At 37.2% G+C, this 27,245-nt stretch overlaps 1 protein-coding gene across 3 annotated transcripts in view; it reads right to left on the bottom strand.

Annotated features, from left to right (window-relative positions):
• DNAH9 (dynein axonemal heavy chain 9) overlaps positions 1–27,245 on the bottom strand; it is a 310,371-nt gene that overhangs the window by 112,558 nt on the left and 170,568 nt on the right. For all 3 annotated transcript variants that reach the window (XM_039847368.1, XM_039847369.1, XM_039847370.1), the window contains 3 exons: positions 12,292–12,453; positions 8,790–8,986; positions 912–1,074 (listed from right to left, as the gene is read on the bottom strand). In XM_039847368.1, the coding sequence (XP_039703302.1) occupies positions 912–1,074; positions 8,790–8,986; positions 12,292–12,453 (522 nt within the window). The remainder of the gene's footprint in view (positions 1–911; positions 1,075–8,789; positions 8,987–12,291; positions 12,454–27,245) is intronic.

Here is a 27,245-nt window from a genome sequence, read left to right as displayed (position 1 = left end):
TCTGTGTTACTCATATCATCATAGAAGTGAATAGCCTGCCCCAGAAAGCAATGATTGCTCTTGGTCTTGACAGAAGAGTCATGTCAATTATCTGGGGCTACTGGACTGGGGAATGACTATATTTTATGGTGGCACTTCTAAAAAAGAGAACACAGATAGTGCATATGAGAATTTTGCATTTACAGAATGACCTAACTAAACTGTATATATCTCCAAGTCTGAGAACCACAGCCAAATCATCAAAAGCTGAGCTATGGTTTTAGAGCAGCATTGAGCATCACTGGGTGAGCGATTATGAAGGCAGGTGGGTAGGTATGGTTTAGTGTCTGCTGGAATTCTCCCAGGGACAGCAAGAGCAGTATCCTGATAGATGTTACATGTCTCTGTTGTGGCCATAGATAAAAGGGAGGGGATTGGACAAAATAACATTTGAAAGCTGTATATAATGCTTTTCTCCACTTTCCAGAGCTCCTAAGTGCCTGATCTCTGAAACGAGGAAATGCCATTGAAAGTCCCAGTGGCTGGTGGTCACTGAACTTGTCTTTTAAAATATGAATTTCTTATAAAGCTTAGACCACCTATGTCTACTAGAGCTGCTAGAGAGCTGTGTGCTGAATTTTATATATATGTGCTTCCAATTTGGGCAAGAGCTGAGGCTCCACAGATGTAACTAAAGCAGCTGAGATCTCACAAACACAGACTTTGAGAAGGCCGGTGTTATCATGCTGAAACTAATGAGAAAAGAGCTCCTCATGTAACCAGCCCAGAACCTAAGAAGAAAATGGATGGACAATTAAGCAGAGATTAATGGACAAGAGAATTGAAGGGCTGATTAAGGGTGACAGGGAGCTGATGGAAGGGTAGTTGAAGGAAGGTTGAGTCTCCTCCACACAGCTGCCTGGCCTTCTTACCTTGAAGTCTGGGATCTGGTAGCCTTTCCTCAGTGTGATCTGGAATACATCCATGGAGCTGATGAAAGCCGCAAGCCTTGTCAGACTCTGCTTGCCGCTTCCTCCTACGCCAACAAGCAATGCATTTCCCCGTGGGGACTCCAAGATACGATTGATGTGGCAGCTAAAGAGAAGAAAGCAGAAGCACATTGCTTCCATTAGACTTTCCTCCGTGAGGAGCATGCACAATGAGTGAGAACTGGACTCCTCCATGGAAACTCATCATGGGCTGGGCTGTGGGAAACTTGAGTTAAATTGTTCCCAGACCTGGCCTCACCTTCTTGCCCAAGTGGATTGAAGTTGCCACTGCTTTGCTTTATGTCAAAGCCTCTGGTAAACTAGTGGCAGTCGAGTAAGAGCTGAGGGCAGTCAGACAGGTTTGGAGGGGGCAGGTGATGGGCAAGAAGGAGAAGACCAGGGCTCATCCTATAGCTCCTCCCCAGCCAAACCTGACCCTGCCAAAATCTCTCTGCTTTTTCCTCACCTACCTGTACTTTTAGGTAAGAGGAGGGGGCAAGAATAAGAGAAAAGTAGAAGGTATACAATTAGAAAAAAATCAGTTGAAGGATGGAGGACAAGAAGGAACAAAACAATTTGTTGCTCTTAGTAGAGAAGGAGCAAAATTAAAGTCAGCAGAATAATAAAGAGTCCTGACATAGCTCTTACCTCTCCTTCTTTTATCCTTTCTGGATGTTGATGCCCTTGTAATGAATATTTGTGGATTCTTAATGTCAACCTACAAGACGCCCACTTCTTTGGCTTCTGGAGTCTTTCCTTTGCAGCTATACTTACCATTATCAGTGCCCATGTTCTCACCCCAGCAAGGCAGAAATATTCCCAGGCCCCATGCCCTCCAGAGGAACCCATTCCTCCTGCTTCTCTTCAAATGGTACTCTTTCATCAAAGTGTCACAGCTCCTCCTTCAAGATACACCACTAATCTTCTCTTTGATTTTCCTTGGTACCAGCAAGAGTGATAGAACATGGCCTAAAAACCAAAAGGCCTGTGTCCCAAGGGTAGATAACTTATCATGTACAATTGCATCATGCAGGGAGATGCTAAAGCTGCCCATCTGTACTCCATTTCTTCTTAGGAGAGATCCCAGATCTCTACTCTGATGATGAAGTTGAAAACATTATAAGCAATGTGAGAAATGAAGTCAAGAGCCAAGGTCTGGTTGACCTATATTCTTTATAAGAATGACTCCTATTCCCTTATCTTTTCTCTTCTTAAAAACAATGACTATTCATTATATACAAATGCATAAAATACAGAAAGAACTATAATTATAGTATTTAGCAATAAACACTATTGACATTAATTATATGTCCTTCTGAACTTTTTCTACTGTCTGTATGTTTATGAGTATAAATTATGTGTACATACAGTTATTATATTTCAAAACTCATATTTCTATTCTGTACATTTTCAAAACTAGGTTCACATTGCATACTGAACATAGTGTTTTGAAATAATTTTTGCATTTGGTAGTATACTGCGATTATTTCCCTATGCCACTGAATAATCTGCTAAACCATACTTTTAATGGTGAAATAATAATTCTGTTATATAGAATAAGTTCCTTGTCTGCAATAGCCTACAGTTGGGTATTTAGGTGATTTTCAACATTTTCCAGCTATAAATAATGCTATATAAATATTTTTAGTTTATATCTCTAATTATGTTCATAGGATAAGTTCCTAGGAGTAAACTGCCAAATCTACCAGTAAGACAGTTTTTAAGGCTTTTGAGTTATACTAAAAAGCTCCAGAATGGTAGAACCAATTTATACTCTTCTTAAGTAGAATCGACCAAAAGATGAATCTATTATATTGGAGAATAAGAATATGTTAGGTTATGTTAGTTGAATTAAATTTGTTAAATCACTAAATTTGAGGATACATAACACAGTAATCAAGCTACTGTGGAGAAATGGATAAGGAGGAAGAGACAACAAGTGTTGGTGATCTTGTGATCAAAAGAGTGTACAGAACAAGAACTCAAGTAAAGTCCAACCAAATAGAGCAGAAGGTACATCTGAGATTGAATTGTATAGGATACAATCCTGTGTTCCTATTTTTTGTTAATGATATTATAATGAGAAATTCCATATTCAAATTAAGTAATGGTAATTGGGTGTAGAGCAACTTAGGGTCTAGCTAATCTCAATTTGGAGGAAGAGCTTGAAGGAAGTTTCGGTGGGAGGGATTTGACATATCAACAAAATATGAGCATGTATGTTAAAGAGATTCTGTGGCTTAAAATTTTATTACTGAAAATTTCTTGTATTTATTGATCACTTGGTCATAATTAGCATCAATAAACTAAATGTCTGGGGGTCCTTATTACCTCATCTCTCCTATGGGATGCATTTGCTGTTTGAAAGAAAACCCTAGCAGAAGTGTAAGTGAGTCAGTAACTCCTACCTCAGGCAGGTAGGAGAGTCTTACCCCCACCCTGTTAACATTGGGTCTTACATATTTTTTAAATCTTTGCCAGTTTTGAAAATATTATGGTTTAATTTTTAGTTCTTTGGAATTGAACATTTTTCTAATTAATAATTATGCATTTTTTCTTTTGTAGATTATTTCTCAAAATATTCCCCCAATTTATCACATTTATATTTTAGTTTTAATATTTTAGATGTATAGAAATTTTTAGATTTTTAACTTAAAATTGTATGTCATTAAATTTATATAGTTAAACTTTATTCCTTTAAATCTTTGGGTTATTTATTGATCTACATTTAATCCTTTTTTGATTTTACTTTTTTACTTTATAGTTATTTTATTGTGATATTTGTACTCTGTCTTGTATCAGATAGATTAAAACTTATTGTGCTTCCTTATTAAACCACAGTTCTAGACATTGGAAAAGTATGTATACTTATCATACATTCTCTATAGTGCTAACACATTGAAGGTATTCTATACATTTTTGTGGAGCATAATGCATGCCTTATCATACCTTAGACACAGCACCACATTTGGGGTAATGTATATAATTGTTGATAATGCTAGGTGAAGGGATCATATGCTTTGTGTCTACTTTAGATAATATGGTGCCTGATTACAATGATAGAAGGAGAAACTGTGGTGCTAAGATATCCAGGTCCTCTTTTCTGATTCAAAAAAGAGGGAGCAAGAATGGATTAATGAAGGAGAGAGGCAAGCATGGAGAAGGAAGAAGAGGAGAAGAAGTCAAACTGGGTTCTCTGGGTTGTCCAATACCCAGCTGTATTCTGGAAGGCCTGAACTCAGCTTAGCATGGTTCATGCTATTCAATGTCTAAATGGAAAATGCATCATTAGTGATGAAGTTTCCAAAGAAGAATGGTTAAGTTTGCAACTGTCAGCATTAGATTCCAGCTGGGGATTCATTAACAATCTCCGACGAGGGCAAAGGACTCTGCATTTAAATTACAAAATTTAAAAAGAAGATCAATATTCTAAAGGGCTGCTGGGCCAGAAAACCAAGGCAGTCTAAGTTAATTCATTACTGAATTTCTGGGAGATTAAAAACAAAAGCTGTAGATGTACCACAGCACAGCTGGAGGAAGCTGGCTTATTGAAGACTAAACACACACACACACACACCACACTCTAGAGAGCTATACAAAAGAAGGAGAAAAAGATACACAAAAGAAGGAGAAAAAGAGAGGTACATCTGAAGTTACTTTTTTCCTAAGAGGAAAAAAAGAAGAAGCAGAAAAATATGTGTGAGAGTGAAAGAGAGAGAGAGAGAGAGAGAGAGAGAGAGAGAGAGAGAGAGAGAGAGAGAGGAGAGAGAGAGAGAGATGCATTAAAATTATGCCAAAAGCCAGGGAAAAGATCCAGTGTAAAGCAGTAGGAAAACGCAGAACAAGAGTTTGCTGAAAATGTGAAGGAAGTCAGCAAAACGGTGTATTAAGGGAAGAAAACAATAGCACAAAGAAAATTCTAATATTTATGAACTGCTTATTAAGTACAAAGGACTTCACACAGAGAGCAGCAACCCTACCACATAGGCATTTTTATTAGCCTCATTTTCCAGAGGAGGACATTGAGGCTTGGGGAAGTTAAGTGTCCTTCGTGAAGTACTGCAGCCAATTAATGGCAGAACCAGGATTTGAACCTGAGTCTGGCTCTATCTCTGGTACATGTGCCCATTACCACTCAACAGTGCTCCATTATTGGGTGAAAAATAAAATCAGCAAAGATTGAGAAATGTTTAAGGAAAATCAAACAGAAGATAATGTTAAGAACTCAAGGAGTGAGAACCAATAGTTAGATAATACGATCAAAACAGGCATAGATCTTATTGCACAATATAGGCCCTTCAGCCAGCCCCGTGGGTTCCTGAGAAAGAACATACAGATTTGTCCTTCTCTGCCACGCCCTATTCCTACCTTGGACCTTCTTGAGTCCAGGTGGGACCTTCTTGGAGTGAGTCTAAACCCCTCTACCTCGGGCACTGTGTGCAGTGATGCAAGGCCAGGGAATCTTCTGAAAGTTTTAAGTAACCTGTGTTTCTCGGTGTACTGTTTGATGTTCTGTGTTCTGGTGTAGAGGGCAATGCTTCTGTTCTCTCTGGCTTGAAGAGGCAGCAAAGAGGGTTGAGGAGCCTCACGGAAGGGAGGGAAAGGCAGTACCAGAATGAAGTCATGGGACACTGCTATTTTTAAATTATACATCTATATACACTTTATTCTTCAGAATTGCCCCCTCAAGGCAGTTCATTATTCCTGTTATTTTTCTATTGCTAATGTAGCTCAGGCTTCTCTTTGGATACTACCTTTAGAGTTTATTTAGAAGCCTCAGGAGAAAAGCCAGTTTTCATAGCACTATTTTTTTTTCCTAAAAATAATATTAGTCAGTTTGATCACCCATGTTGGAAACCACATTGACCGAATCACTTCCTATTGTCCCCAATTTAATTTACTCTTAAAGGACACAAACTTGTCTCAATTCCAATACTATGACACAGGCTCTAGTAGCTCTTAAGGAGGAGGGAAAATACTCACTGATGTTTTGACAAAATCAGCGAATAGACACTTTAAAATCCTTATTTACTGACCACCTACTATGCACCAGACACTGTACAAGGTATGAGAGATTCAGCAGTGAGTGAGACAGGGAGTTGACACTAGATCAGGGAGAGACAAAAAAGCATATGAAGCAGTATCACTCTGGAGCCAGAGTGTTAGACCTTCCTTTCTTCAGGGTTTTTGTGAAGACTAAATGAATTGATGTATGCAAAGCACATGCACCAGGCCCATAGTGACTTCTACGTTAAGTCTGGCCCTTACCTGTCATACCAAATGCTGCCTTCTTAGTGAGGCCTTCCTGACCACCTTGTATAAAATACAACCACCTCAAGCACTTTCTGTCCCTCTTCCCTCTATTTTATTTTTCTACATCATTTCTACATGACATACTAAGAATCCTTGTTGAGTACCTGCTATGTTCCAGATACTGTCCTAGGTGTTGGAGATTAAGCAGTGAAAAAGACAAAGATCTCTGAACTCATATTAAGACTGTCTAACCAATAAATATGTATTAAGTAGATGGATGGATATAAACAAATAGAGTCGTTAATCATGACGAATGCAGAAGAAGTCAAGAAATATAAGGGAAGGACCCAGCAGTGACAACTGAATTTAGCAAGAGGTAGATCTATGGTGACATTAATAAGAACTTTTTGTTTAAGTGGTAATAAGTAGAATGAGAGGAGGATGAGAAATGAGAAGGTATGACAAGTATATCCTTTTGATGAGTTTGGTTGTAAATAGGAGTAGGGAAATGGGATAGTAGATGAAAAGGGATATAAAAATCAAGAATAGTTCATTGTTTTTTGATAAATGATAATATGGCATGTTTATATGTTAATGCATATGATCCAGAAATTAATAGATTCATGATGATGAGGTAAGAAGGAAGAAAGAGAGAGAGGGAGAGAGAAAGAAAAAGAGAAAGAGAGAGAGAGACAGAGACAGAGAGACAGAGAAGGGGAAAGGGAGGGAAAGAGAGTGAAGGTGAGAGCAAGGGAGGGGGAGGAGAGAAGAGGAGAGATAATTGTAGGAAAGGGTAAAGTGACTGAAAAGTGAGAGGAGAGGAGATCCAATGCATATGTGGAGGAATTGGCCTTAAGTATGAACAATAACTGAAATGGTAAGAAAGTCAATATTTGTGTGGGGGAATGCAGGTGGATAGAATGCAGATAAGCTGTTGGATTTGAAGGCAGGGAGATGAGAGAATTCTCTTCTGGTTGCTTTCATTATGTCATCAAAATAAGAGATGTGCTCATTAACCATGAATAAAGAAAGGGGAAGGATGTTAGAAGTTTTAGAAGAGAAGAAAAAAGAGTGATGTATTCATCACAATATGAAGAAGCCAGTAAAGGTAGTGGAGGAGGATTTCTAGCAAAGTTGAGGGCTCATTTGACATTTGTGGCTGAAAATCTGGAGGAAACCAAGTCAACATGGTGGAGAATTTTTTTCAATAATTTTCATATGCGTAGGGGCAGACATGGTATAAAAGACAGTGGGATTTAACTATAGTGGGGTTTTGTCACTTGGATGCAACGACAGAAAGTTAGGGAAGCTTGCACTGGGATGATGTAGTCTATGGTGGTTGAAGAAAGTAAGACTTGGTAACAAAGGGATAAAGGAATTTGAGAAAGTAGATGACTCCATTAATGAAGTATTGATAATACCTCATGAAGAAGAAGTATGGAATGAAGAAGAGCAGGTGAGTAGAAGGGTATGAGGTGCAAGTTTAAGAGTGGGGTGTTTGAGATTGAGATTTTGGAAGTGGGTCCATTATTGATGATGGAGATTCTAGGATAGGAACATGTGAGTGAGTAGCTGAAGTGGGATAGGTGAAAAGATCACTGGAGCTAAGGAGGCCAAGGAACAGAGAGACAAGGTGTTACACAGATGCTAGGAATAAAGAAAGATATGATTGAGGAAAGGAGGATGGTTCTAGCACCAAGGTCACTGGCAAATGATGAGGAGTGGCTGGTTGCCAGAAGATGGCAGTAACAAGGAGAGGTAATGAGTATGAAAGTCCAATTACTTGTGCTTCAAAAAACTAGAGTCTGTGAAAGCTAAAAGGATAAATTGTTTAAGCATGCCATTGGAGTGAGGTGAGGGTAAAAGGGTTATTTACTTCTCTCTAGGCCTTAAGGTACATAAAATGGGAAAGAAAAAACAGCTTTTCTCAACTCAGGAGTCAGTTGGGTTTCAGTTAGAATTTATCAATGAAGGTGTAGTTTAGAGAAGTTGAAAATGAAGTAGATTTTGCTGTTGAAGACAATGAGTACTGGGGATAGGTTGGAAGGATTGGGCCAGGCAGGGAGGGGTGGTAAATGAGACTCAGATCGGGGAATGTAAAGAGCAGTATAGCGATGGCATTGATATGGTATAAATTATCTAAAAGGCTTGATAATTACTTCAGTTACTCATTCAATAGCAACAACACTTAAAAGGATATTCAACTTGTGAAATATGTGTGTACTTAAAAAACTTCAATCTTATTATTTTAAAACTGGTCCTTGAACTTAGTATGAGCTTTCTGGTGCTCCTTTTATGTTCTCAAATTTTCCCTTGGTGTCACCATGATCATGCCCAAGGATTGTAAATGACAGACAAGGAAATCAATTCTGTTCTGCTTGAGTTCAGCACTATGATGCTCCTTAAAGCTGTGGCAGAAGCAGCTGCTGTTGCTCTAGCATGGCCATCCTGATCTCCATGGAAGAAGCAGTAGCTGCTTTCCTGGTTGTATCAAAGTGTCCTCAAATGCCTAATTGAGACCCCTGATATTGGGAAGAGGAGGCAACTGGAAAAGGAAAGCACACTTACACATGGCGTATAGCATCCTCAAAGAGAACCAAGTCCATCACTGTATTAACTTCATTGTGGTTCTCCAAGGCTTCCACCAGAGTCTGGGTCAAAAGTTCCCATGATTGTACAGGCATGTACTTGGGCTCACCAATGCCATTAGCAAAGTGACAATACATGTTCAGGCTTCGGGTCTGCTCCATAGTCTCTTCAATATCCTGGCAATGAGACACAGGGACAAGGACACTCCTTACTGACTCTCAATTCTGGTTCCACAAAGATTAGAGACACTAGATTTACCTTTTCTCTCTGCACACTCCCTAAAAATTAAATATCAGTGCTGATTTCAACACTTCCTTCCTCTTGAGAAGCCCTCTAAAGTGAATGTTTAACATTTGTTTATCAGCGCCACAAAGTCACGGATAATTTTTGTTTTTTCTTTTGGACTGCAGATGGGAAATGGAAAGAGCCCATGTCTGAGCAGAGGAGTAGATGGGACACAAGAGTGGATTTCCTGAAGCAGAGGCTCTTTAACCATTGTTGGTTGAAGCAGATCATGACCCAGTGTCATCTCCCCATTCCAACATGTCTTGCTCCTCAATCCGCAGCAATACCATAAAATGTTCTTTTTTGTTTCCTGTGATGTTGCACACTACAGGATGCCAGTCCCAACTTTATAAGCTTAGCATAGAGGGCTTTGTTGCTGAAGAATGTGCCACCAGCTATCATTAGATAACTGGTTTGTTTATAAGGACATGATAATCCTAAAGCATTTTCAGTAGAATCCCCTATTTATAAAAGTTTCATAAGAATTTGGGCTTATTTTGTGTCAACCGTTGCCTCCAGGACAAATCTTATCATGTTTAATAAGTACCTAGTATAACTCAATTAACTAAAAGATATAAGATATGGAGTCTATGTTCCTTTAACACTAATCTGTTCTCTAAGTATTGAAGATGCAGCTTTTTTTTTTTTTAAATTTAGAAAGGAGCTACTTACTCATCAAAACCCAAATACAAGAGATTTCAAGAGTAAGAAGAATTGTAGAGGAAGCAAGTCTAAGAAAGAATAGGTTTTCTAATGCACAATTAAAAATTTATACCAGTACAAGCAATTGTCCCTACCTACCATTCTTTTCTCCTAAAGGTCAAACTGGAAGATCCACCTGAAAAGAGGTAATCATCAGTATGCTGTTCACCAGCAGGGGCATTGCCCAGGGCAAAAGGGCACTGTGGGTTAGACTTTTAAGCTCAAGGGACAAGATTCATTAAACCTAATGGAGGGAAAGTGAGGATATCAGTAACATCTATAGAGAAACCAGGACTGCTGCCTGGTTATAAGAAAGAAGTGGAAAGATTTAAATATCAAAGAGTTATTATATTTTGAAGGTAGTTTCAGGGCAATAGAAAACTCTTCAACTATTCTGGCTTTGCTAGGCATTAACAAAAAATATCCAAACATTTGGATAAGATTTAATGTAATGCAGAAGAGCCATTCTTTCTAGCTGAGGAAAACATGTGGGAAAGTGATGTGGGAGTACATTTACCCAGTTTGAAAATTAATTAGTATACTGGGAATCAGTCCTGATGGCAGTAAATTTACACTAATGATCTAATAAAGAACAATGAAAGTGCAGGTCTGAAAAGCCTGGTCTACAAAGACTTTTTGATGAATAAAATAAGTCTCTAATTTTATGACTAGAGCCAGACTGTGTAGAAGGGAGAGAGAAAATCGACGCACATAGTAAATCCAAGATTTCTTAGTAATGACACCATATCACATATGGGCCACAAATCAGAGAACTTTAAGCTTTTAATGATAGAAATTGTACTGTAGCACTTCCTTGGTGGAAATTTGGCAAATTTTCTTTAATAACAATACCAAAATTTGGTACAGTTAAAAGTGCTTCAGGCTGGCATTTCAAATGTTGTTGGGGAAGGATAATGACAGTATCAATTATATCTACATCTGTGATCAAAAGAATGTGTCCTTAGTAACAGGCCCACATAAGAAACTACATTTCAAAGACTTGTGTTGTCACACTGAAGTGCTAGCTTAGACCAATTTAAGAAGACAGTCAAGGCTCATTTGCAGAGCTAATAATGAATACATAAAATGGTGAATTCCACAATGCTCAGAGAGGAGTATCTAAGATGTAAGAGTGTTGAACATCAAGCCATGTAAAAATGATGGCACATGTGGAGGAATTCGGGGTGTTTGGATTAGTAAAGAGCAGACCAAGATAAGTTACTTAAAATGCTGTCCAAACTTTCAAAAGGCTATCACAGAGATTGGGGTGGACTATAAATATCTTCAGAGATAGAGCCAGGATCTTATAGAAAAAATATGGAGTTAAACCTAACAAGTGAGCATAGGGACAACTTGAAACATTTAAATGCAAGATTATATTTTTAAGTTCAAGAGAGGACAGCCAAGCAGTATGTGTGGAAAATACAGACTTTGGTCAACAGAAAGCTCGGTGTTAGTTGTGGGGAATTTTGACACTAAGAAATGTAATGTGATCTTAGGGTGTGTTTATGTATCAGTGCTTTCCAAGGCATATTCTATGGACCATTTATTCTGAAAACTATTCATAGGTTTTATAGAGGGAAAAGAATTGTGGAGTTCAATATATTTTGGAAATAATATATGAATCATGGTTATTAAAGATTTTCAGGGCTTTAATGTGTTGAATATACTGTGAATTTCTAAAAGGAATATAATATACTTTCTCAACTTGAGAAGTCATAGATACCTTCTTTCAAAGGAGTATATAGTGGTAACAACTATTTAGCAGGACACATTTTAGAAAACATAGTAACAAAGTTATAGAACATAAGAAGAGAGGAAGGATGATCTTGTTTTTGGTAAGAACTTAATTGGATTGTGTGATGAAAGTCAGGCACCATGATTTCAGAGGGGAGAACTGATGGAAAAGTAATCAAGATGATGTCAAATTACTCTGAGTTTGAAAACAAGCCATGTCAGAAATGGCTAAAAGAATAGAGGCTATTTGTCTTAGAGAAGAGAAGATCTAGGAAGGACAGGACAAATGGTTTTAAAATATTTGAAGATTTGTCATGTAGACCTAGGATTAGTAGACAGGAAGATAAATTTTAGATTATAAGAAATTTAAAGTCTTCGAAACTGTTCCAAAATTTCCAAATTTCAAAACTGTTCCAAATTTCCAGTCATTCACAGTTCTAAAATGGCTTCCTTGGAAAAGATGAGATTGTGCATCTCCAAGGATGCTGGAGAATCAACTGGGATGACCAATCTGGGAAATGCTATTGAAAAGTTAGTACAAAAGGAGAGTTTGGATCAGATGATCTCCACAGACCTTCTCAACACTGAGATTCTATGATTAATTCATATCTTATTATCGCAGCACTTTTCACTTCAGAGAAATAGTAATAGATCTTTCTTTCCTTATCTAATCTCTGATTTTCTCCAATTTATGGGTGAACGTCTGCATAATTATCATTATTTTTCAAATGTAAGAAAATCCCAGGGCAATACTCACATCAAAAATTTTCTTGACCACTTCTGTCTGGATTTTATCAAAAAGATCAAAGTCATTTTCTTCCACCATCTTATCCCGATAAACTCGATTCGATTCATGCAGATAGAGTTTTACTAGGTCCTGTGTGGATTTTATACATTCCACTGAGGAGAAAAGAATGCCCTTTAAAGAGAATAAACAAAACAAACAAACAAACAAAAAGCATGAATAAAAATTTAAAACTACAACAGCTACAATTTATTGAAGCCAGTTATGTGATAGATATTGGATTAGATGTTTTGTTAGACAAAGCTCATTAAACCATCATGATGATCCCATAAAATAATTTTTATAATATATCTATTTTGCATAGTGTAGAAATTGGAATCAGAAAAATAGGAAGCATGCCCAATGTCACACAGTAAATGGCCTTAGTTTAAAACAAAAGGTTTTGAAATCAGCTTTGGCTGATCTTAGAGACTGGGATTTTAACCACTACATTCCAAATCACTACAATGAGGGGAGAGGTGCTTCTCCCTCTACCGTATTCCATTCCATAAGTGCCATTTTGAAAACTAGTCTAAGCGACAATTGCTTATGTAAAATCAGAATGATGACAAAGGGCTGAAATGAAAATAGCTAATCTTTGCAGATCACCATTCCATTTATCTCTAGTAGGTTCTCTTTCCTATATACCACAGGGATTATTCCAGATATTTACTACTCTTTTCAAATATCTCTGGTTACATCTGTTACTATTAGCCAATATTTTAGCTTTCTTTTTCACTGAAAAAATGAAGACCACTAAGATTCGATGCCCTCAACAATCTTAACAAATCCTATAACTTCAAACTCATTTATTTCTGTGTTTCCCTTCATTGCTTTCTTTCTTGTCTTAAAAAAAAAAGGGTTCCTCATTACTGACAGAATAATTCCCAGATTCATCAGCATGGCAGAAAGTTCTGGTCATAATATGACTACTAGTCTGCTTCCTCATGGTCACACTTATCACCACTTCCCATAAAATCTAGATTTCAGTTTTACAACATTCAAACTACTTCCTGACCCTACATACTTTCTGTATCTTCATGCTTTTTTCTTTGCTTATTAGGCTAGTATTTCAAGGTCTAGATCAATCTATACCTATTTATTGAAGTCTTCCATGACATCTTCTTTTCTAACATTACTACCTCTGATGTACCACATATAATGCTTTATATATAAATATTTATTATAAGAGAATTATTAGTTTCTGAAGTTATTTTTCTTTGCTTCTCCTAGGTCATGATGAGCATCTCAAAGGCAGAGAAATGAGACATTTCATTTTGAATGTGGTTTGTTTTGATCATTGTATTACTAGCATCTAGCATGGTTCCTGACATATACAAGATTCTCAATGACTGCTTATTGAAAGAATGAATGAACTAATATTGAGTCCTTTAATTGAAGGACTCTAACATAGCAAGAACCTCCAGTAAGATTTCTGCTTTCACTAATGGCAGAATAGCAGATCACGAACCAGCCCACTGAAGTCAAGTAGGAAAGATACAAAATTATTTTTAAAGCTTTATCTTTATTTAGAGGCATTAGAGAGTAACCAAGGCAGTGAGGACTTGATGGGCTAAGATACTAGAGAAAGAGAAGCAAGAGAGATCGACCCAAAATTTGGCACCATTTTCCTTCTTCAGACATTTGCCAATTCACAAGCAATTCTCCTAGCAGAATGAAAATTATTCTAAATGGAACAACAGAAATGCAGCAGGAATAAAAGATCAATGGGAAGAGTCATAAATGTTGACCTAAAAAAACATATTGGTATAGTATAGAATTTCAACATACACTGAATTAAAATAAATAACAATAGCATAAACACTGATGGGAGGTAAATTGTTCTAAGTCCATTTTGTTGTATGGTAATTGATAAAAATATTGATTTATAAAAGAAAAAAAGGATAAGATGATGCATTTGGTAACCATTAGATGAATAGTAAAAGGATGTATAGCATACTAAACGAGGGAGAATATAAAAAAAATAAAAAAATGTATGATTAGTTCAATAAAATATAGAGAAAAGAAAACAATAGATAAGACATATTGAAAACAAATATAGATTTAATCATAAATATATTATATAAAATAACATCAAATATAAATGAGCTAAACTTTTTAATTAAAAGACAACGATTATCAGACTAGATTTTTAAGAAATCTAACTATATACTGCCTATAGGAGATATACCTTAAATACAGGAATACAAAAAAGCTGGAATAAGAAGCTGGAAAACATAGCATAAAAATACTAAAAATACATAAACTAGCCATAATAATATCATACAAAGTTGACATTAAAGAAAGAGCCAATTTTAGATATAAAGAAGTTCATTTAATAATAAGAAGAGGGGCACTATACTAGGAAGGCTGACAATGATCATAATAGCCATGTCAAGAAGTTAGAAAAGAACAAACTAATCCCAAACCCAAAGTAAATAGGAAGAGAGAAATATAAATAAAAGAGTAAATATTAACAATATAAAAACATATCAAATAGAGACATCTACTAAATAAAGTAAAAAACATAATATTGGTAACTTCAGGTTTTTTGAAAAGATTAGCACAATTGAAAACTCTCTAGTAAGGCTGATAAAATATAAATATAAAAAACAGAAAAGGCACACATGATCAATATTGAGAATAAGAAAAAGAACATAATATCAGATACAACAGATAATTAAAAGATAATAGGATATTATAAACAATTTTATGCCAATAAATTAGAAATTTATGACGTCAAAGATGGAGGAGTAGATAAACGTTGTGGTTGCCTCCTCCCATGACCACATCGAAATTACAACTAAATTATAGAACCACCCTTGAAAACCTTCTGAAGACTAGCTGAACAGAACTCATAACCAAGGACATAAAGAAGAAGCCATGTCCAGACTGGTAGGAGGGGCAGAGATGCAGAATTTAATCCATGTATTGTGGTTAAAAATCAGGAGGGATATCTCAGTTGCAGAGGTCCCCACTGAGGAGCCAGAGGTCCCAGCCTCACAGCAGATTCCCCAACCCAAAGCACCAGTGCCTGAAAGAAGAGTCCTTACAACATCTTGCTGTGAAAATCATCAGGGACTCAGTCTAGGTGAGATGGAGGTCTGAGAAGACTTAAGCATCCTCTTGAAGGGCTTAAGTACAGACTCACTTGCCCTAAGCTCCAGAGAAGGGACAGCAGCTCAAAAAGTGCCAGAGGCATACAGGAAAGAACTGATTTGTCTGGATTCAGAGTGAAGACTGAAGGGGAAGCTCTTCATGTAAAGTGCCTACAAGTGCCACTGTTCCTTTGTTGAGCCCTCCCCCAACCCAGCCTACAGGCACAGGCAGGCGCCAAGTCTGGGTCTCCATTAACCAGGTTAACATCACTTTTGCCCTACTCTGGTGATTCTCTGAGACCCTTCCTGACGCAAACCTCTTTCAGATGCTAATCCACACAAACTGCTGGCCTGGGCCTGCTCTGCTTCTGCAGACTTTTCCTAATATCTCTCCAAGGTCCACAAATCCCAAACAAGCAGTGGCTGGCCTTGGTATGCCCTATACTTTTTGCTAACCAGCCCCAAGCCTACCACTAGTGGCAGCTGGCCTTGGTATCCAGAATAATCACTCCCAGGTGCCTTGAAGTCAGCATAGAAAACTACCAACTGAAGTTCACTTTGTATATCCTACCAGGTGACCTTGATCCAGACACAGGCAGCTGCTGACCCTGGCCTGCACTGGAGCCCCTCTCAAGAGGCTCCAGAACCAACACTCCTGGTAGCCAGCTTCAGACTACATCAGAGCATTACACAATTAGTGTCACGAACAGCACACCCAAAGGATTGACTTGGCAGGCACAAGAGCCCCACTAAAGTGAATCCTGCTCCATGGGGTCAGCCCCTGCACAACAACTTATCTGCTGTAGTCATGGCCAGTCCTCACAGCCACTTAGCCTGAGGGTTCATCCTACTCACTGATGTGCCAATAGCAATCAAGGCTCAACTACAATAGGAGAGCACACATAACCCACAAAAAAGCACCCCTGAAACATCTGGCTCAAGTGATCATGGAGACTGTGTCACTGGGCCCCACAGGAGACCAGCTACATAGGCAACTCTGCCAAGACTGGGAGATATAGCAGATCTATCTAATACAGAGAAACAAAAACAGGGAGGCAGCCAAAATGAGGAGACAAACATATCCTAATAGAATAAAACAAGACAAAACTCCAGAAAAAGAACTAAATGAAGTAGAGTCAAACAGTCTACCAGATGCAGAATTCAAAACACTAGTTATAAGAATGCTCAATAAACTTAGGGGAAAACTAGATGATCTGAGTGAGAACTTCAACAAAGAGATAGGTAACAAAAAAAAAAAAAGAGAGAGAGAGATAGAAACCACAAAAAAATCAGTCAGACATAAAAAATACAATAACTGAAATGAAGAACATCTTAGATGGAATCAATAGAAGATTAGATAAAGCAGAGGATCGAATTAGCGATTTGGAATATATGATAGTGGAAAACAGTCAATTAGAACAGCAAAAATAAGAAACGATTTAAAAAAAACTGAGGCTAAATTAAGAGACCTTTGGGACAATGTCAAGCCTAACAACATTCACATCACAGTGGTACCAAACAAAAAGTTTGAAAATCTATTTTAAGAAATAATGACAAAAATTCCCTAATTTAGTGAAGGAAATAGATATACAAATGTAGGAAGTACAGAGAGTTCCAAACAAAGGACTCTTTGATGAATCCAATGAGGCCTACATTGAGACATTATAATAAAATGCCAAAGATTAAATACAAAGAGAGAATCTTAAAAGCAGCAAGATCAAAGCAGTTAGTTACCCTCAAGGGAGTTCCTATAAGACTGTCACTGATATCACAACAGAAACTTTGCAGGCCAGAAGGACTGGTACAAAATATTCAAAGTGATGAAAAGCAGAGACCTACAACCAATATTATTCTACCCAACAAAGCTATCATTTAAAATTGGAGGAGACAAAGAGCTTCTCAGATAAGGAAAAGTTGAAAGAATTCATCACCACCAAACCAGTATTATAAGAAATGTTAAAGGAATTTCTTAAAGAAGAAAATAATAATAAAAAAAATATGAATAAGAACATATTGCAAGAAAAAAATTCTCACTGACAAAGGCAAACACATAATAAAAGCAGTGGATCAACCAACACTAAAGCAAGTAAAAAAGTTATAAGGCAAAAGTAGGAGTTCCAGTCAAGATGCAAGAATAAGTAAATACTGCACTTGGTTCCTCCCATGACCGCATTAAAATTACAACTACATTATAGATCAACTTGAACAACCATCTGAAGACTAGCTAAGCAGAACTACTTACTATATCTAAGGATGTAAATAAGAGGCCACATTGAGACTGGTAGGAGGGGCAGAGATGCAAAACAAGTTGGCTCCTATACCCATGAGTAGCAGTTGAACATTGGGAGGGATATCCTGTCTGTGAAGTTCCCCCCAGAGGAGCAGGGGGTCCTAGCTCCACACCTGGGCTCCCCAGCTCAGGCTTCCAGTGCTGGGAAGAGGAATCCTCGCAAAATTTGACTGTAAAAATCAGTGGAGATTTCGACTATTTGGGTGAGACAGAAGGCTGCTGGAAACCCAGATGTCCTCTTAAAGGGCCCATGGGCTCATAGACAATTACCCTGGCCTCTGGCAGAGAGACAACAGCTGTGGAAGCACCAGAGACATAAATTGTGCAGTACAAGACTGGAAAGACTAAATTGTGTCTTCAGGGAGAGGGCTGGAGGGACAGCTGCTATTATTTCTGTGTTGCGCCCTCCTCCTGTGCAGCCTACAGGCAGGCATCATCTTGCCTGTGTTGAGCTCTCACCCATGGCCAAATCTGAATCTTCATTGGTGTGGTGAACTCTTGCTCAATCCACCTTGGCAACTCCCTGGTAACCCACCCTATCCCACTCACGAATTGCCAGAGGCATATTCATGGCTGGGCAACAAATCCCACCCTGCCCTCTTGGCAGGAGGCTCATTCAGCAGCAGTTAACAGGCCTCAGTTTGAGTGCCTCCAGGGATACTTCTGGTGGTGAGCAATCAGCCCTGGCTCAAGCTGCAGTGTTTCTTGGGGGTCTTCAGGCCCAAGACAGATGCAACTGGCCTTGGTATGATCTGAGACTTTTGCAAGTGGCCAGACTCAGCACTGGCACCACATCTGAATCTGCTAATTTGATGAACACCACTCACCTCACCCTGATGGCTCCCTGGGTACCCACCTCACTCAGCTCTCATACTGTCTGAAGCTCTTTCAGCTACTGAGCCTTATGGAAAGCTGGCAGGCAGCCTCAGGCCTTGGATTGCCCTGTACCATTTGCTAAGCTGCCCCAAGCCTGGTGCTGGTGGCAGCTGGCCATGATGTGCAGCATGGTCTCTCATATATGCTTTCAGGTCCAGCACAGGCAGAGACCAACCACTGATTGCATTGTAGCTCCTATCAAGTAGCCCCAGGCCAGTCACAGGCAGCAGTTGACTTTGACCTTCATGGAAGCCCCTCCCATGGAACCCTAGAACCAATACACCCAGAGGCTGGTGTTGAACAACAAAGCACCATCTGATTAACCCTCGTGGCACAATCAAAGAGTGGTCTCAATAGGCACATGAAACCGCTGGAGAGAATCCCACTCCATGGGGTCAGTCCCCAAAGAGAGCCTCATGCCCAGCTTGAGAGTCAATCCCACCCACTAATGTGCCAAGAGCAATCAAGGCTTAACTACGACAGCAGAGCAAACAAAACCCACACAAGGGACACTCCTGGAACACTTGGCTCAGATGACCAGAGAGACTACATGACTGGGCCACACAAAGCACCTGCTACATAAAGCCACCTGACCCAGGCTGGAAGATATAGCAAATCCACCCAATACATAGAAATGAACACAGAGAGGCAGCCAAAATGAGAAAACAAAGAAACATGTCCCAAATGAAAGAACAGGAGAAAGCGCCACAAAGAAACAAAACAGAACAAAAAAAAAAAACCCTGAATGAAATGGAAGCAAGCAAACTACCAGATAAAGAATTCTAAACAATAACTATAAAAGTGTTCAATGAATTTAGGGGACGAATAGATAATCTCAGTGAGAACTTCAACAAAGAGATAGGAAACAAAAATAGAGATCAAAAACATAAAAAAGAACCAGTCAAAAATGAAGAATTACAGTTATTGAAATGAAAAATATACTAGAAAAAAATCAATAGATTAGTTAAAGCAGAGGATCAAATCAGCAATTTGGAAGACAAGATAGCAGCAAACACCCAACCAATCAGAACAGCAAAAAGAAAAAAAGAATCCAAAAAAAATAAAGTCTTTTTTATCTAGCTTTATGGAAATATAATAGACAATTAGTTGCTCATAATTACATTGTACAATTCAATGAGTTTTTTTCAAGTTGGCATACAATATTGGTTTTAGTTATATAGTATAATGATTAGGGATCTAAGTCTCACAAAGTGATCACTCCACTAAATCTAATACCTTCTTCCCCTTACATTGTTAACTATTTTCCTTATGCTACACTTTATAACTATACATTTGTACTTAATCCCTTTGCCCTTTTTCACCATCCTCCCAAACCCTCTCCTATCTAGCAGCCCTCAAAATATCCTCTATATCTATGAGTTTGTTTCCATTGTTGTTGTTGTTGTTTATTTTGTTCTTTAGGTTCTACATGTAGTGAAATCAAGTGGTATTTGTCTTTCTCTATCAGACTTACTTCATTCAGCACAATACTCTCTAGATCCATCAAAGCAATATCTTTTTCTATCCTCTTCGTTTTAGTCTGTGTGAGTCTTTTAATCTGAAGTGAGTCTCTTATAGGTAGCATATGTAGGGGTCTTGTTTTCTTACCCATTCAGCCACTCGATCTTTTAGTTGGAGCACTTAATTTGTTTCCATTTGAAGTAGCTGTTGATAGGAATGTAGTTATTACAATTATTTATGCATGTTTTTGATACATGATTTTTCTTCTTAAAAAAGTCTCTCCAACATTTCTTGTAATACTGGCTTGGTGTTAATAAATTCCTTTAGCTTATTTTTGTCCTGGAAGCTCTTTATCTGTCCTTCGGCTCTAAATGATAGCTTTGCTGGATAAAGTATTCTTGGTTGTAGATCCTGGGTTTTCATCACGTCAAATATTTTGTGTCAAGCCCTTCTGTCCTTCATAGTTTCTTTTGAGAAATCAGCTGCCAGTCTTACAGGTGCTCCCCTCTAGGTAACTAACTTTTTCTCTTGTTGCTTTTAAGATTCTCTCTTTGTATTTAACCTTAGGCATTTTAATTATGATGTGTTTTGGTGTGGGCCTCTTTGGGTTCATATTTTTTGGGACTCTCTGAGCTTTCTGCGGTTGTCTGTCTATTTCTTTCACCCGGTGAGGGAAGTTTTCCATCATTATTTCTTCAAATAGCTCTTCGACTTGTTTTCCTTTGGGTAGCACTATGACATGAATATTTTTACATTTAATAGTGTCCCATAGACTCCTTAAATTATTATTGTAGTCTTGGCTTCTTTTTTCTTGCCATTCTGATTGAGTGTCCTTGGCTTCCCCATCCTCTATATCAGTAGTTCAATCCCCTTCTTTATCCAGTCTGTTGATTCCCTCTAATACACTCTTCATTTTAGATAATGTGTTCTTCACTTCTGACTGGTTCCCTTTTATAATTTCCATTTCCATGTTTGTTTATCTCTTTGTTAAAGGTTTCACTGTGTTCATCTACACTTTCCTTAAGTTCACTGAGCATCTTTACAACTAGTATTTTGAACTCTGTATCTGTTAGTTCACTTGACTCCATTATTTCTGGATCTCTATTCTGCTCTCTTATACGGTTTCTGCTTCTTTGTCTTCCCATTTTGGCCGCCTTTCTGTGTCTGTTTCTATGTACTAAGCAAAGCTCCTAAGTCTCCCAGTCTTATTAGTGTGGCTTTGTATATTAGGTGTTCAGCGACACAGCCCTGAGAGGGGTTCAGCTGCAGGCCAAGTTTAACCCCAGCCTGTGCCCCTCTGGGGCCACCTGTTAAGATTCAGCAAGCAATCCACAGATGCTGTGCTTATAGTTGCTTCAAGAAGTCACACTAGAAATGGAGGCCAGCTGCCACCAGTGTGAGTCTTGGAATTGGCTCAGCAAAGAGCACTGGACTCACCAAAGACACAACTGGATGTGGCTTGGGTGGGGCTGCAAGTTGGGGGAGACAGAGTTTCAGGGAATCCTCTGGGTGGAGTGACCTCTGTTATCCAGTTTGATGATATCTTAGCTATGGCAGCACTGCATCTGCACACTGGGAGGAGGAGGGCTTGACAGAGGAACAATAGATACCGCCAGCATTTCTGCCTGGGAGAGAGCCTAGTTTCTGGCCCTCACTTCAACAACTCAGTGTCCCCCCGTAAGTCCCTGATGCCCCCCGAGCAGCTGACCTGGTGCTAGTTCTCAGAGTGAGCAAATCTGTCATCCAAAAGTCCACTTGCAGATGCGGCCTCTTTAAGAGGTATCTGCAGCTGCCATAGCCTCTGTCCCACGCAGCAGCTCTTGCATCATTGCCCCTTCCTACCTTCTGCCATTGCAGGGCGATTTCTTATTTCTCTCCCTAGTTTTAGTACTTCTGTTCATCTAGATTCCAGGCAACTCTGCTTGCTCCACGTTTCTGTCATGACTTTGATTTGGTTGCAAGAAGGATGAACAAAGCCTTTATCATCTACGCCACTTTTTCCTTGATTCCCAAGGAAAGTCTTTTAAGGGACCTCTGGGACATCAAACATAACATTTTCATCATAGGGATAACAGAAGAAGAGAGCAAGGGATTGAGAACATATTTGAAGAAATAATGAGTGAAAACTCCCATAACCTGGAGAAGGAAATAGATATGTAAGTCCAGGAAGAACAGAGTTCCAAAAAAGATGACTCAAACAGGCTTACATACTCATCATAATTAAAATAACAAAGGTTAAAGACAAAAGAGAGAATCCTAAAAGCAATAAGAGAAAGGCAGCCAATTACTTACAAGGGTACTCCCATAAGACAGTCAGCCGATTTTTCAACAGAAACTTTGCAGGCCAGAAGGAATTGGCACAAAATATTCAAACTGATGAAAAGCAAGGACCTGCAATCAAGATGGTTCTACCCAGAAAGGCTATCAATTAAAACTGAAGGTGTGATAAAGAGCTTCCCAGAAAGGAAAAAGCTAAAGGAATTCATCACCACCAAGCCAGTAGTATTACAAGAAATGTTATAGGGACTTCTTTAAGAAGATGACATGGGAGTGGGGGAGAACATACATATGAATAATAAAATGGCAGTAACTATGTAACTATGAATAATTATTTAAATGTAAATGAATTAAATGCTCCAATAAAAAGACAGGGTAGCTGAATGTGTAAGAAAACAAGACCAATATGTATACTGTCAACAAGAGACTCACTTCAGATTGAGAGACACACAGATTAAAAGTAAAGGGATGAAAAAAGACATTTCATGTAAATGGAAACAGAAAAAACTTGGGTAGCAATAATTATATTAGACCAAATAGACTTTAAAACAAAGGCTTTCATAAAAGACAGTAAAAGGACATTATCTAACAATAAGGGTGTCGATACAAAAAGAGGATATAGCCTAGTAAACATGTATGTACCCCAAATAGGAGCACCTAAATATGTAAAGCAAATATTGACCAGTATAAAAGGAGAGGCCGATAATCATACAGTCACAGCAGAGAAGTTTAGCACTCCATTGACACCAATGGTCAGATCTTCCAGACAGAAAATCAACAAGGAAACAGTGGCTTTAAATGACACACTAGGCCATATGAATTGAATTGATATTTTTAGAGCATTTCACCCCAAAGTGGCAGAATATATATTCTTCTCGGTTGCACATGGGACATTTTCCAAGAGACCACATGTTAGGTCACAAACAAGTCTCAATAAATTTAAGAAGATTGAAATCATATTAAGCATCTTCTTTGACCGCAATGATATAAAACAAGAAATCAATTACAAGAAAAAAACTAAAAAATACACAAACCCATGGAAGCTCAATAACATGTTACTAAACAATAAATGGGTTAACAATGAGATTAAGGAAGAAATTAAAATATGCCTTGAGACAAAGGAAAATAAAAACACAACCACCCCAAATCCATGGTACATGGTGAAAGCAGTGCTGAGAAGGAAATTCATAGCAATACAGCCCAAACTCAAGACTCAAGAAAAATCTCAAATAAACAACCTAACCTTACACTTAAAAGAACTGGAAAAAGAATAGCAATCAAAGCCCAAAGTTAGTAGAAGAAAGGAAATAATAAAGATCAGAGTGGAAATAAACAAAATAGAGTCTAAAAAAACCACTACAAATGGTTTTGCAAAATAAACAAAATTGATAAATTGTTAACTGGATTCATCACAAAAAAGGGAGAGAGGACCTAAATAAATAAAATCAGAAATAAAAGACGAGTGACAACTGACTCCACAGACACAAGGAGTTATAAGAAAATATTATGAGCAATTAATTATATGCCAACAAATTGGACAATATGGAAGAAATGGATACATTCTAGAAATATGCAATCTTCCAAGACTGAGTCAAGAAGAAACAGATAATCTGAGCTGACCAATTACTATTGACAAAATTGAATCAGTAATCAAAAAACTCCCAACAAACTAAGGTCCTGAACTGAATGCTTCAGAGGTGAATTTCACCAAACGTTCAAAGAACTAACACTATTCTTTTCAAACCATTTCAAAAAATTCAAGAGTGGAGAAGACTCTCAAGCTCATTTTATGAGGCCACCATTACCCCGAATCCAAAACCAGATAGATATTACAAAAAAGAGAAAATTATAGGTCGATATCCCTGATGAATATAGGTGCAAAAATCCTCAACAAAATATTAGCAAACTGAATTCAGCAATACATTAAAAAGATCATATACCATGATCAAGTGGGATTTATTCCTGGGATGTAAAATTGGTTTAATAACCACAAATCAATTAATGTGATACACCACATCAACAAATTAAAAAATAAAAATATAATCATATCAATAGATGTTGAAAAAACATTTGACGAAATTCAGCATCCATATATGATAAAAACTCTCTGCAAAGTGGAAATAGAGGGGACATACTTCAGTATAATAAAGGCCATATAAGACAAACCCATGGCTAATATAATATTCAACAGAGAAAAGCTAAAAGTGTTTTCCTTAAGATAAGAAAGAACACAATGATGCTCACTTTCAGTACTATCATTCAACATAGCATCAGAAGTCCTAGCCACAGCACTCAGACAAGAAAAGAAAGGCATCTAAATTGAAAGGGAAGAAGTAACATTGTCATTATTTGCAGATGACATGATAGTATATATAGAGAATCCTAAAGATTCCATCAAAAAACTGTTAGAACTGATAAATAAATTCAGTAAAGTAGCAGGATATGAAATTAATATCCAGAAATCAGTTGTATTTTTACACACCAATAATGAACTATCAGAAAGAGAAATTAAGAAAACAATCCCATTTCCAATTGCATCAAAAACAATGAAATACTTAGGAATAAAATTAACCAAGGAGGTAAAAGATCTGTACATGGAAAAATTATAAGTCATTGAAGAAAGAAATGGAAGAAAATACAAATAAATAGAAGCATATACTGTGTTCATGGATAGGAAGAATTAACTACTTAAAGCAATCTATATCCAATGCAATCCCTATCAAAATACCAATGGCATTTTTCATGGAACTAGAACAAATAATCTTGAAATTTATATGAAACCATAAAAAATCCTGAATAGCCATGGCAATCTTGGCAAAGAAGAACAAAGTTGGAGGTATCACACTACCTGATATCAAACTACTCTACAAAGCTATAGTAATCAAAACAACATAGTACTGGCATAAAAACAGACACAGAGATCAAGGGAAAAGAATAGAGAGCCCAGACATAAACCCATGTTTATATGGTCATTTAATCAACATCAAAGGAGGTAGAAAGAATAGATAATGGGATAAAAACAGTCTAGTCAAGAAATAGTGTTGAGAAAACTAGACAGATACATGCAAGAAAAATTAATCTGGATCACCTTGTTACACCATATACAATGATATATTCAAAATGAATAGAGACTTAAATGTAAGACCTGAAACCATAAAACTCCTGGAAGAAAACATACACAATAAACTCTCTGACTTTGCTCTTAGTAATATTTTTTTCTGATATATCTCCTTAGGCAAGGGGAAAACAGGAAAAAAATATACTAATAGGACTATATCAAACTAAAATATTTTTGCACAGCAAAGGAAACCATCAACAAAATTAAAAGAAAACCTACTGAATGGGAGAAGATATTTGCCAATGATTCATCTGATAAGGGGTTAATATCTAAAATTTATGAAGAACCAGAATTCAACCAAAACCCAAATAATCTAATTAAAAAATGGGCAGAGGACCTGAATAAACATTTCTTGAAAGAGAACATATGGATGGTCAATAGACATATGGAAAGATCCTTAGTGTCACTTTAGAGAAATGCAAATTAAAACTCAATGAGATATTACCTCATACCTATCATAATGGCTATCATCAATATAATAAATCTAAAATAACAAGTGTTAGTGAGGATGTGGAGAAACAGGAATCCTTGTGTACTGTTGGTGGAATTGCAAATTGGTATAGCCACTATAAAACAGTTTGGAGGTTCCTCGAAAAATTAAAAATAGAACTACCTTATGACCCAGTAATTCCACTTCTGGGTTTTTATCTGAAGAAATTCTCAACACTACATAAAAAAGATATATGCACCTCTATGTTCACTGCAGTGCAATTTACAATAGCCAAGATATGGAAGCAACCTAAGTGTCCATCAAGAGATGATTAGATAATGAAGATATGGTACGTGTATACAATGGAATATTACTCAGCCATAAAAAAAAAAAAAAGAAATCTTACTATTGCAATGACATGGATGGACTTAGGGTATTATGCCAAGTGAAATAAGTCAGACAGAGAAAGACAAATACCATATGATCTCACTTATATGTGGAATCTATAAAACAAAATAAACGAACAAACCAAACAGAAACAGACTCATAATAGATACAGAGAACAAACTGATGATTGCCAGATGGGAGTTGTGGGGCTGGGTGAAAAAGGTGAAGGGGTAAAGAAGTAAAAATTTGTAGTTACAAAGTAGTCATAAGGATGTGAAGTACAGCACAGGGAATATAGTCAATAATATTGTAATAATTTTGTATAGTACTAATTGGGGGGATCACCTCATAGATTATATAAATGTCTAATCACTATGCTGTACACCTGAAACTAATATAAAATAACATTGAATGTCAACTCTAATTGAAAAATAAAAATAAAAAGAGGAAAAATTAAGATTATGTGTAATTATAACAGTATTTAAGGAATACACACAAAAACATACACAAAAGAAGTAAAAAAATAATGACAAAAACATAAGTGTGGAAGAGGTGAGTAAAAATGGTAGCAATTATAGAACGTGTTCGAACTTAAGTAACCATTAACTTAAAATAGATTGCTTTAAACATAGATTGGTATATATGAAGCACATGGTAACCATAAACCAAAAATCTACAAGAGATATTCAAGAAGTAAAGAGGAAAGAATCCAAACACAACACTACAGAAAGTCATCAACATACAAGAGAAGAGAGCAAAAGAATAAGAAAAGAACAGAGAACTATAAAAACAATCAGAAAACAAACTGCATACCTATTAATAATTACTTTAAATGTAAATAGAATTAATGCTTCAATCAAAAGGAGAGTGGATAAAGAAAATGTGATATATATATATATATATATATATATATACATATATGTGTATATATATATATATATATATATATACACATAAATATGAATATTATCACTTGACCATAAAAAAGAA

Source organism: Pteropus medius, unplaced genomic scaffold (genome assembly GCF_902729225.1).
Source record: "Pteropus medius unplaced genomic scaffold, Ma_sr-lr_union100, whole genome shotgun sequence".
Lineage (NCBI taxonomy): Eukaryota > Metazoa > Chordata > Mammalia > Chiroptera > Pteropodidae > Pteropus > Pteropus medius.
This window is presented reverse-complemented; position numbering and strand designations above follow the sequence as displayed.